The 12,206-nt window shown below is 49.9% G+C and overlaps 1 protein-coding gene across 4 annotated transcripts in view; it reads right to left on the reverse strand.

Annotated features, from left to right (window-relative positions):
- The window catches only part of NRG2 (neuregulin 2), a 186,347-nt gene that overhangs the window by 35,881 nt on the left and 138,260 nt on the right, over positions 1-12,206 (reverse strand). For all 4 annotated transcript variants that reach the window (XR_008298138.1, XM_027076552.2, XM_015064814.3 and 1 more), the window contains exon 2: positions 4,312-4,483. Coding sequence is in view for 3 of the 4 variants with exons in the window: in XM_027076552.2 (XP_026932353.1) it covers positions 4,312-4,483 (172 nt within the window). In the remaining variant the exon portion in view is untranslated. The remainder of the gene's footprint in view (positions 1-4,311; positions 4,484-12,206) is intronic.

Here is a 12,206-nt window from a genome sequence, read left to right on the forward strand (position 1 = left end):
TCTCCTTCCTTCCCAGGGTTTCTCTGCGCTTGCCCCAGGGTACCTGGGCTCTGCAGGGTCTGTTCACACCTCCCATCCCTCTCTCTGCCACAGTGCTCTTGAGGGGCCCATCCGAGCTCTGGATAAAGCCTAGTACCCCAGCCCGGCCCCCAGGGGGAAACAAGAAGTAGCATGAAAATTTCTTTACATGATGTAACCTCTTCCTCTTTTTAGCCCCAAATTAAAACACCAGATTCCCAGAATCTGTGTTCTGTGTTGGAGGGGTGGTGGAACAGGAGGTAGGGCAGTACAGCTGTCACTGTCCTAAGCCCAGGGATGAAAACCAGAGCCACGAAAGCTGCTGGGGGAAGGACAGGGGAGCGAGGCTGGGCCCTGGGTAGAGGAGGCAGCAAATGGACCGCCATCGTCACTGGGGCTGTACTCTGGAGCTCCCCGTTTCCTGGGCTCGCCTCTGCCTCCAGGGGGGGCCTCCTCTCAGATCACCTCACTCTAAGATCCTCCAAATGAGGGTCCATGAGGTTGTCTGGTCAGCAGGCCCTGTTGCTGTGGTGACATCCTCGCTGATGTCTCGGCGACAGCTGCCTGGCTGCCCCCGCAACTCCATCCCTCCAACCCTTCCCAGCTCAAGCCAGTCTCTGTCTCCTTGGCCTGGTGTCTGCCTCCAAACTTCTTCTGTCAATTCAAGTTTGTTCTCTTCATTAAACAGAGCCCTGGAGGCCCCTCTGGCTAAAACAGCATCTCCTTCCTGGCTCCAGCCTAATTAGATACCACAAAGTCCAGCTGCCCCAGGACCAGGCTTCTCTCACTTCTTGGCCACCAGCAGCAATTCCCTGACACTGGGTGAGAAGCGCAGATGACCACCTGAGGCTCGCAGGGTCAAGGTATAGGGGGCACAGAGCCAGAATCTCCTTCTCACCCACTGCTGTACTCAAAGGAGCTTCCTTTACACCACATCCCATGTAACAGGAAAGAAAGGTGGAGTTAGGCTCACAGATACCTGGAGGGATAAAAGCTGGAAATGGAAGGAAGGCCTTCCCACACAAGGTATATGAGACCTTCAGAAAGTGTAGGTCCAGGGCTGAGGGAGAGGCCCTCTCCTTTGAGGAACTGGAAAGAGGCAAGTGGACAGAAGCAACGACCCCTAGGTTTACTGGTTGCAGGCACCTTAGTTTATCAGCTGTGTGATGATCTCGTCAGTTCCAGGGAGGGGGGCCCAGACTTGCATAAGAGACCCTGGGGTCAGAGCCAAAGGGTATAGGCTCTATGGTTCTCTTAGCCCTAGAGGAGCAGGGGCCACTACATTCTCTTCTCACTCCTAGCTCCCGTAGGAAGCCCCGAGGATTCAAGATTCTCTCCCACCTTCCTGGTGCCCACTGCCCGCTCGCCACAATGACCCAGGCCTGCCCCTGTGATGGGTGCCCCTCCCCTCCTTCCTCCGCCAGTTTTCTGCTGGCAGGAACGCATCCTCCACCCGTCCGCACATTTTCCTCAGTGCCTACCTCCTGCTGCCTGCCTGAGGGGCCTGTTCCAGCTTGCCCCTCATAAATAAGGGAACACGCGGTTCTGCAGGGGCGGGACCTGCGCCCAGGGCTTGGGGGGGCCTGGTTTTCTTCTGGCACAGGAAGGCTTGGGTGAGACACCTCAGCATGGCGGCCCTAGAGATAGCCAGCACCCGCCGGGAAGGGGGCCTCTGAGAACCAAGAGCCATTTTAAGAGCTACTGTGGCCTGGCAGATGGCGTGCTAGGATGACCAAAGAGCAAGCTGTAGTGTGGGTGGAAGGAAAGAGAGATTTGGCCAGAAAGGAGACTCCTGCTCCTGTCCCTGGCCCCCTGGTAGGTGAAGCATGTGTGTGGAGGTGGCAGGCCTCTTTGCCACAGTGAGGGAATCCGAAGTTCTCCATCACAGCTCCCCGTCTTCTACCCAGCCAACTCGCTGCTGGGAGCCCAGGAGCAGGTTGGGTGGAGCGAAGTTTCAGGAATGCAGCAAATGGGACAGGGCCCTAACAGAAAGAAGGCAGGAGGCACACTTCAGGCTCTTAGGGGTCCCCAATACCGAGGACTGAAAGACTTGACCACGTACTCTTTCTGGACTGGGTAACCCATTTGTCATATGAGGCTTAGGGCGCCTGGGTGACTCAGTTGGTTAAGCGTCTGACTTTGGCTCAGGTCATGATCTCAGTTTGTGGGTTTGAGTCCTGTGTCGGACTCTCCCCTGACAGTGTAGAGCCTGCTTGAGATGTTCTCTCTCCAAATTTCTCTGCCCCTCCCCCACTAATGCATGCACATACTCTCTTTCTCTCAAAATAAATAAACTTGAAGAAAAAAAAAAAGTGAGGCTTAACCAGGACGGTAACTTGCTCAAAGTCTAGGTCATCCCAAAGGGTGTCTTGTCCAGTCCTAGAGTCGCCCTGAACCCGGGAGAGGACATCTAGTTCTGCAAGATTCTCATCAATGTAACACTCAATGCGGATGTCCTCCACCAGGCTGTACAGGGCAAAAGGGTGTATATGGGTGGCATCCAGCCTCTGAGGCTCTCTCATGCTAGAGGGAAAGAGAACCCCCAAAATGAATGGAACGGTGTCCAAGGCACCATGAGAAGAGACCATGAGAGCTTCCTGGAGGGTTCAGGGAGGTGTCCCAGAGGATATGACATTTAATCTGGACCTGGAGAACTTTGCCAGGGACAAGGTGGGGGAGGGGGGAGCTGCCAGCATAGCTGGGGTCCAAGTCCAGGGTCATGAAAGGAAAAGACCAGGGATCAGGAGCACTGAGGAGTTGGGGAGCAGCATGGCAGTGACTTAAAGGTGAGGAAGAGAGGAGTTGGAAGGGTCCTGAGGTCTGGGTTGAGGCTGGCATACAGCAGGCTCTCAAGATCTATCCAGCAAATGAGTGAATGATCAGATATGTGTCCATGTTAGAAAGGTCATCCCCTGCCAGGGTCACAGGGCTCAGTGGACCTCTAAAACTATAAGCAAAACTGGGTGGATAAGGCACATTTTTCTCTGAAAAAAAGGGTGGGGGCCTTCACCACATTCTGTATTGGAAGCTAGACTAGAGGCTCTGTGAGGGTGGGGGGACCATGTCTGGGTCAATCGCCAGTGTACGTCCAGCCTCTGGCAGAGTAGAGTGCCTGGCACAGGGCTGATGTTCCATATGCACATGTTAGATACAGAGATGAGCTCACAAACGGGCCTGTGGCCCCGGAAAAGTGGGGATGGCCAAGAGTGGGACCGTGGAGGACAAGAGGCCAGAGGCAGGAGAGCAGATAAGAAACATGCAGGGCAGGGAGCAGGGTGTCTCCTGCTGGAGGGGGTGGTGCCAAGCAGCAGGCACTCCACTTCCACGACAGCTGTGAGGAGAGCACAGGAGGGTGAGGCAGGGCCAGAGAGGGCAAGGGGGAGAGGCTAGACTGGGGCATACAGGATCAGAGCTGTCTCTGGGTATCTTGGGGGTGGGATCTAGTGTTCAGCTGGCAGTGTGGATCTGGAACTCCGGTATAAAAAAAAAAAAAAAAAAGTCATCACAGGGTTATCAGCTCAGAGAGGGTGAAATCACCCACAGGTGGAGAGGGAGGGAGAAGAGGAGGGAAGCCCCCTCGACAGGAAACTTCCAGCCCTGATGGTGACTGAGAGAATGGTCAGAGGCACGGAAGGACCAGGAAGGGGGGCTGCAGAGGCAAGAGAGCAGGTGGCATCCATGCCAGTGGCTGCAGAAGGGCCTGGAGGCAAGGGGCTTGGGAGGTCTGAGGTTGCCAGGTCTCTCAAGAGCCACAGCCATAGGCAGAGTGGGGGTGTATTTACAAGGCAGATTCCAGGAAGGCAAAGAGGTGTGGAGGACGACAGGGTGGAGTCAGTGGACATGAAACTGACCCTCCATGATGGTGGAGAGAAGTGGGATGGGCAAGAAGTGGAGGAGGGAGAGGGGCAGTGATGTGGAGGGAAAGCTTTCAGAAGGGAGGTGATGTGAGAGGGTTGGCGTTGGAGAGAAAAAGGTGGAGGTCATCACTCATGATCTCCCAGATGCATCCTGGAACCAGTCTTTCCCTGAAGATGGCCAAATGTGGGCTTTCGGACACTGTGGCAGATCCTGTGAGAAGTTTTGGGGACAAGAGGGGACTTCCGCAGGTAAAGCTGAGTTTGATAATCCATCCAGAGACATTCATTAAGCATCTACAGCCTGCACGACACTGGGCCAACATAATCCAGAGCTGCAAGGAGAGATTGGGCGTGGCCAGGAAGGGGGGACCAGGGCCGGTCCCTCCTTTTCAGGGAGGATGGAGGGCAGCCAGGTGGACAGAGTGTTTTTTCTCACCTGCCGTTGCCGTACTTGATGCGAATGTCACGGCTGCGGTTGAGCTCCTTGCCATCCTTGAACCAGCGATAGGAGGGCTGAGGGTTGCCCGCTGCTGCCTCACACTTCAGTGATTGCTTCTCACCCACCTGTCCCGTCTGGCTCTTCATCTTCTTCAGCTTGGGCCGGGTGGCTGTGGGGTACAAGGCAGGGAGGTGAGCACTGGTGGCAGAGGGGGCAGGCAAGTGCCAAGTGTGAGCAGTGCAGGAAGGGCCGCCCCTCCTGGTGTCATTTGCCAGTTCAATTCGATAAGCGTTCACAGAGGGCCTGCCATGATGTCAATGTGGCTACTACCTATGGGTTTTCCTTCGTGCCTGGAACGGTACCAGGAATTTTATAAACCTTAACTTATGAAAAAACCCCATGAACTCACTGCAATGATAAAGCCCCTTTATGGATGGCGAAAACTGCGGCTCAAAATGGTGACATCGCTTCCTCAAGGTGAACTGGGATTCAAACCCAGGTTCCCTTGACTTCAGTGCTCAGGCTCTAACTGGTGTCCCAGACCCCCAGGCCTAAGCTGGCCTAGAGGACACAGGCAGACCAAGATGACAGACACCGCTCCTGCCCTCAGGAAGTTCAGTCTGGTAGGAGAGCTGTAACCTGGCATTAACATCGCAGCATGGTTCACAGAGGCCCGAAGTTACAAAAACTGAGGGGAGCGACCCCAATCCAGGCTGGGGGAGGAGCTAACTTAGCTAAGAGCTGAAGAAGGCTAAGGGGCCAGAGTGGGTAGGAAGGGAGGTGGGCCAGGCAGAGTCAGCATTGTGGCTCAAGAGAATCCCATGCGGTCCGGCGGCTGGGCTCACTCGGATGGGCCGAGTGGAGCAGCTGTCTGGGTGATAAAGCTTGGAGCTACACTGGTGGGCACAGGCCCACCTAGTGCTGCAGGCCTGCAAATGTCAAGCTACTAGAGGCTTCTCCCAATTTTCTTACACATAATTCTGTTTCCACATGCCCACTCTCCCATGCTTCATCTCCTTGTCCCCTTCCCCTCAACAACCTAAACCAAAAAAAGAAGAAAAAAAAAAAAAGGGGAAAAGTACTCTGTTCACAGGAAGGTAAGGGCAAACCCGTGCTCCCTGCTGTGGTAATAATTCCACTGGGACAGCCCTTCACACGTTACACAATGCCTTCATGCATGCTCTCATTTGATCCCGGAGCTCTGTAAGGCAAGTGTCATTGCCGACATGGATGGTGAAGATGAGACTCAGAGAAGTTAAGAAACTTGACCAACGCCACACAGCCAGGCCGCCACGGAGCTGGCACCAGAGCCCAGGTGTTTGGGTTTGCAACAGGTCAGGCTTGTAGCAGCCTGGTGTCTGCTTTGCAGCCCGTGTCTCTTTTGGGAGAATGAGGACCTCATTGAAATCCTTCCAACAGCAGAAGCGATGGTCTGCTGGGGCTAGGGAGTTGTCCGGTGACTGAATGGTCTAGGCTGGCTCTGGACGAAGGTGCCTGAGGGGGCCTGGCGGTCCCCCATTGAGCCTACCTCTGAGCTGCTGCTTGGAGGCAGGGGGAAGATGCCAGCGGGGAGAGAAGAGAGAGAAAGGGCTCCCGAAGCCTCAAAAACGATAAACCTAGACCCCAAAAAACAGTGCTTGTGAAACGATTTTGTTCATTTGGGAAAACTTAACAATATAGATGGATAAAAGAAGCAATCATCCATCATCCTAGTACTCAGAAGTAACGTATAGCGACACACACACGCGTTGTAAACAAATGGGTCAGTGTCAGTAACATGTTTCTTTCATTTAATGAAACAAGGCCTTTGAGCTTGGCCTTAATTATTTTTTAATACTTTATTAAAAATTTTTTCATGTTTATTTATCTATTTTGAGACAAAGAAAGCACGAGCAGGGGAGGGGCAGAGAGAGAATCCCAAGCAGGCTCCGTGCTGTCGGTGCAGAGCCAGAGGCGTGTCTCAATCTCACGAACCGTGAGGTCATGACCTGAGCCAAAATCAAGAGTCAGATGTTTAACCAGCTGAGCCATCCAGGCGCCCCTGTTTGTTTATTTATTTTAAATAGGCTCCACGCCCAACGTGGGGCTTGAACTCCCCATCCTGAGATCAAGAGCTACATGCTCCTACTGAGCCAGTCAGGCGCCCATTGGCATTAATTATTAATAATAGCATTTCCCCAACTGAATTCTATAGGACATGAATATCCAGAGGGATGATAATAGGTATTACTTAAGAAAAGAGTTCCATGATCAAATCAGTTTGGGGAACAAGTGGGGAAACACGGTTAAAGAAGTATCATCACTGACTTTGGTATGATTCTCCAACCAAGGGTCTTAGAACTTTTTTTTCAGAACCCTCAGTAGCATTTCAAGGAAATAAAGTTATGCAGAATAGCTCTAAACATAACTTACATGTATATATATTTATAGATATATACATATTTTCATATCTTCACGTAAATCAAAATTCAAGAAGTGTAAAAGGGTATATGGTTTAAAAAACAAGTCTCCCTCTGGGGCACGTGGGTGGCTCAGTTGGTTGTGCCTCCGACTCTTGATTTTGGCTTGGATCATGATGCCAGTGTTGTGGGATCCAGGCCCACATTGGTCAGGCTCCATGCTGAGCGTGGAGCCTGCTTACGACTCCTCTCTCCTGGAGCACCTGGGTGGGTCAGTCGGTTAAGCATCTGACTCTTGGTTTCAGCTTGGGTCATGATCTCACGGTTCATGGGTTCGAATCCTGTATCGGGCTCTGCCTGGCAGTGTGGAGCCTGCTTGGGACTCTCTCCTCCCTCTTTCTCTCTGCCTCTTCCCTGCTCTCTCTCTCTTTAAATAAACATTAAAAAAAAGGATTCTTTCTCCCTCTCCCCCTCTCCCCACCTTGCATTCTCTCTCTCTCTAAAATAAAACCAAAAAACAAGTCACCGTCTAACTTCTTTCCACAGCCACACAATTGTCTTTGCAGGAGGCAACCAATTGTATCAGTTCTGTTTATATCATTTCAGAGACATTTCAGGTATTTTATACAAACCCTACTGTTTACACATTATCTTCTCATTTTTCATGGTTGTATACTATTCTGGTGTAGGTGTATCATCATTTCCGCAACCAATTCCTATCCTGGGGTATGAAGCATGTTTTCTCCCATCCCCCACAGGATTAGCAGGCCCAGAGGAACATCCTGGCAACCTGACTCAGTATATAGATCTAGTGTGTTCATCCAGCGCACGCAGTGTTCATCCTTTGTACACACCCAGCGTGTACGGTTGGACACGTGGGATGGCTCTTGACTCAGACCGCCTGGATTCAAATCCAGGCTTTGCTACTTCTTGGCTTTGTGTCCTCAGGCTATTGACCTAATCCTTTTGTGCCTCGGTTTTCGTATCCATGAAATGCGGGTGATAATAACAGCTCCTACCTCATGGGATGATAGCTGTATGGATCATATGAGACCATGCATGTAAAGCCAGGCTTGCACAGAGCATGAAACAAAGGTTAGCTATTATTGTTTCTTTCTTACTATCCACAATAATTTCCTAAGGCAATCTTTCTAAAAGTGGAATTGCTGCATCAAAAGGGTATGCGATCTTCCTCATCCTTAAACATTGCCAAATTGCCTTCTGGAAAGGTTGCGCCAATTTGCACTCCCACCAGTGAATGACAGTGCCTGTTTTTTCCACACCCTCACTAACATGAGGTATGATCATGTATTTAATCTTTGCCAATTAGCTAGGCAAAAGATAACATCTCTTTGTTGTTTTAGTTTGCATTTATTTGATTCCTGGTGAGGCTGACCACTTTTTATAAATGTATTGACTCATTGTATTGCTGAATTGCCTGTTCATGTCTGTACTCTGTTTTTCTAATGGGTGCTCATCTTCTTTTTGATCTGTGAGAGTTTTATATAAATAGTAAGGCTATTAACCTTTTGCTATAATTTTTTCCCCAATTACCTGCTTCTTATATTTTTAAATGCTGGTTTGGTGTGTTTTTTGTTTGTTTGTTTTTGACACCCAGAGGTTTTGTGTGTATCAACCTATCAGTCTGTTGGACTTTCTGGAACATCATTATTCTAAGTATGATTGAAGTCCTGCCTCAGCATCCTTGCCCTTTGCCTACACCACACTCTCCTTCATCTACTTGCTCTGGGGTCCCTAGTCACTTCTTATCAAGAGTTCTTAACCTTAGATGCTACTGAGAAACACAGGAAGCTTTAACAATTATGTAGGTGCCTAGAACATATCCTAGATGTTGTGAATCTATCTATCTATCTTTTATTTATTTTAACGTTTATTTATTTTTGAGACAGGGAGAGACAGAGCGTGAATGGGGGAGGGTCAGAGGAGAGGGTGACACAGAATCCGAAACAGGCTCCAGGCTCTGAGCTGTCAGCACAGAGCCCGATGCGGGGCTCGAACTCATGGACCGCGAAATCATGACCTGAGCCGAAGTCGGCCGCTTAACTGACTGAGCCACCCAGGCGCCCCTAATATTTATTTATTTTGAGAGAGAGAGAGAGAGAGTAGCGGAGGGGCAAAGAGAGAGGGGGAGAGAGTCCCAAGCAGGCTCTGTCAGTGCCGATCCCGATGTAGGTCTCGAACTCACAAACCGAGAGATCAGGACCTGAGCCAAAGTCAAGAGTCGGATGCTTAACTGACTGAGCCAGCCTGGTGCCCCCGAATATATATATTTAAAGATATATAACATAAAGGAAAGTGCACATCTTTTAAGTATATAGCTCAGTGACTGGAGCCAAACTAAAAACATCTTCACAGGTGGCTTTCCTTTAAAGTTAGGTTGACACCTAGTGATTTAACAATCTCTTGGTCAATTGGTGACCTCCAACTACTCTCCTCCTCCTTCTCATAAACTGGGGATGCAGAGAGCTCTTCTCAAGTTCCAAGGTGCCTCCCACCACTGCATGGGGAATGTTGACCTTTCTTGCAGTTCTGAGACAAAGGGGCCTCCTGCCTTCCCCCACCCTTCAGTGAGCCATGGTGCGGATGGGGGTTACCTGGTGAGAGGAAATGGTGGTCACTCTACTACCTTGTTTCCCAGCATGAGTCCTAACACAATAGTACACACTGGGCCTGGGGCTACTGCTAATGGTGGTGATGGAGAGGGCGTGGTTATGTTCAGACTGACTCCAGAAACAGCAGGCATAACTCCAATTTAGGGGGCCTGAGGACCTGGGGGCTCCAAAGGCATTCCCTGCCACCACTGGAAAATCCAGGATTGCATTTCAGATCACAAGGAGTCCACTCTAGTGGGAATTCTGTGTGACCTGATAGCTGCTTCTTGATCATCTACTCACTTCAGAACAACCCCATCTAGTCACTTGTTCCTCATTCATTCAATCATTCATTCATTCAACCTACTATATGACAGGCATTGTTCTGGGCCATGAATAGATACCAGTGCACAAGACAGATAAGATTCCTACTTCTTAGGGAACCTGAGTTTTAGTGAGGAGGAGGATAGACAACAGCAAATAATCAATAGGGACTATGAGGCAGCAATAAGCAGCAGGATGAAGTCCTGGAAGTGGGAATGAGCTTAGTGAGTTCAAGGGCTAAAAGAGGCCCATGTGGCTGGAAGACTCTGGAAGGCAGGGTGGTAGCATGAGGGGTGCCTGGAGAGGTAGGCCCGGTGACCGATGTGAGGCTATGTGAGCTAAGGTGTGAAGTCTGGATTTGTTTTTGTTTTTGTTTTTGTTTTTTTACCTCTTACGTGCCTTCTAGAAAATTTTAAATTACACATTTGGATTGCATTATATTCCTATTTGACAGCAATGGCCTGAAGGACGACAAAATAAAAGTAACCATCCATTTGAATCATGCTATGTTCTTTACAAAGGGTCTTCTTTTACATTTATTAACAGTTCCTCCAAGACTTATCTGAGATATTACAAACCTTGCCTCCTCTCTAACAGTGTCTAGTTCTGGTCCCTGCTCACAGAAATCTTAGTTCATGGCTCTCTGGAAGCCAAAGATGGTGTTTTGAAAGGGAACATGACCCTGAGAATGGGCTGCATTTTTTGTGTCAGGCAAGTTCCTTGGAGGGGTGGGGAAGTGGCTCAGGTGACAGGAAAGAGAAGACCCTTGAGGTGGCACTTGGAACAATAGCCAGAGGACCTCTGCTCCCTCACTCCTGGGCCCAGAGCCCACGAGTCCATAGGGAGGAGTATGGACAATGTCCCCGAGATGGCTCAGATTTGTTTTTGTACATGTGATGGGAAGAAATCAGAGGCTTACAAGTCAGGGAATGACCTGATCTTACTTTGTACATTTTAAGGTCATTCTTTTTTTTTTTTTTTTTTTAATGTTTATTCATTTATTTTGAGAGAGAAAGAACATGAGCAGGGGAGGGGCAGAGAGATTGTGAGACAAGAGGATCCGAAGTAGGCTCTGTGCTGACAGCACAGAATCTGATGATCTGATGTGTGGCTCAAACCCTTGAACAGCAAGATCATGACCTAAGCTGAAGTGAGACACTTAACTGAGAGAGCCACCCAGTCTTCTCTAAGGTCATTCTTCTGCTGAGCCACGATTGCTTCTCCCACTGTGGTTTCCAGCCCTTGGAACCAGTACCAACCCCTGGGGACACGTGGGACAAGGCTATGTGGCTGTTCACACCTCAGACCTGGAGGCAGTGCTTTTGGGGCTTCAGACATGACCGGGCCAGCTCTGACTCCTGCCCGGGCACCCTCTCTGCATGGGGTCCAGTATTGTCTGCGTCTATGTTATGGCCCAGGGCCCATAGTGCATTGCTAGTGTGAGGTATGGAGATCATGGTACTGTGTCCCAAGAATGTGTTGGGGCCTGAGCTAAAACAAGCAAAGGAACAGGCTTCTTGGGATGGGTAGGATTTGTCAGGGCAAGAGCTGGAGCGACCTGGTGGGCAGGCGCTCACCCCTGACTCAGCTGACTTGTGTTTACTGAGTGCCTACTGTGTGCCAGGTTCTGTGCTTTGTCCAAGACAGAAATGATCTAGCTTCGTAGGGGTAACCCCTCCTACCCCTCAAGGAGTTTAGTTTGTCCCTCTCTGTTATTGTTTTGTTACATAAGAAATACATTTCTGTTGTAGAAACATTATATGATACAAGTAAGGCGAAAGAAAAGCACATCTAAATCCATTCAGTTACCTCCAGGGAAAAAACCACCATCGACATTTTCAAATATCTCCTGCAAGACTTTTCTAAAATGTTTTATGTCCTACTGTTTGGTAAATATATTGTAAAAACACTTTCCCAAATCTAGAAATATAAACCTCAATGATTCTAATGGCTGTATGATGTCTCGTTGTTCAGATGAATTGATTGGGTTGTCTCGAATGTTCTGGTAATATTAACAATACTGCAATAAACTGCTCTGTAAATTCAACTTTGTAGCCAAAGGGAGGTGTCACAGTCCTAAGGGTCTGTGTTCTCCCCCACACAGAAGGGATCTCAAAGGCCCCCCCAGCACGTAAGAGAGTGGGCAGATGAGAGACATTGGGTAGGAGAAAGAGGAAGATCTGGGTGCACAAGAAGGGGGTCCCAAAACTGTCACTGATACCCTGCTTCCCTGTGGCTGCTCCTTCCCCCCATGTGGAAGGGCAGACAGCAAGCCGATGGCCTAGGTGGCCCTTGGTGATGGCAGTCCTCCCTTTTCCTCCCACAGCGTCTCCTCCTCAAACCAAGCCCTCTCTGCTGAGCTACCATGCTTCTTGAGAGGTTATTTCATCCAGCCCCCTTCCTCCTGGCACAGTGCCCACCTAAGCAGCAGGACCGGTGCTCTCTGGAGTGGGGATGTGGGGAGGTCTCCTTTGGCAGCTTTAGGACAGTAAGAGGAAGATCTCCCGAGGATGACCCAGGTTGCCACGAAAAGATTTCCCTTGAGGATGGGTCCTGT

Source organism: Acinonyx jubatus, chromosome A1, assembly GCF_027475565.1.
Source record: "Acinonyx jubatus isolate Ajub_Pintada_27869175 chromosome A1, VMU_Ajub_asm_v1.0, whole genome shotgun sequence".
NCBI classification, from domain to species: domain Eukaryota; kingdom Metazoa; phylum Chordata; class Mammalia; order Carnivora; family Felidae; genus Acinonyx; species Acinonyx jubatus.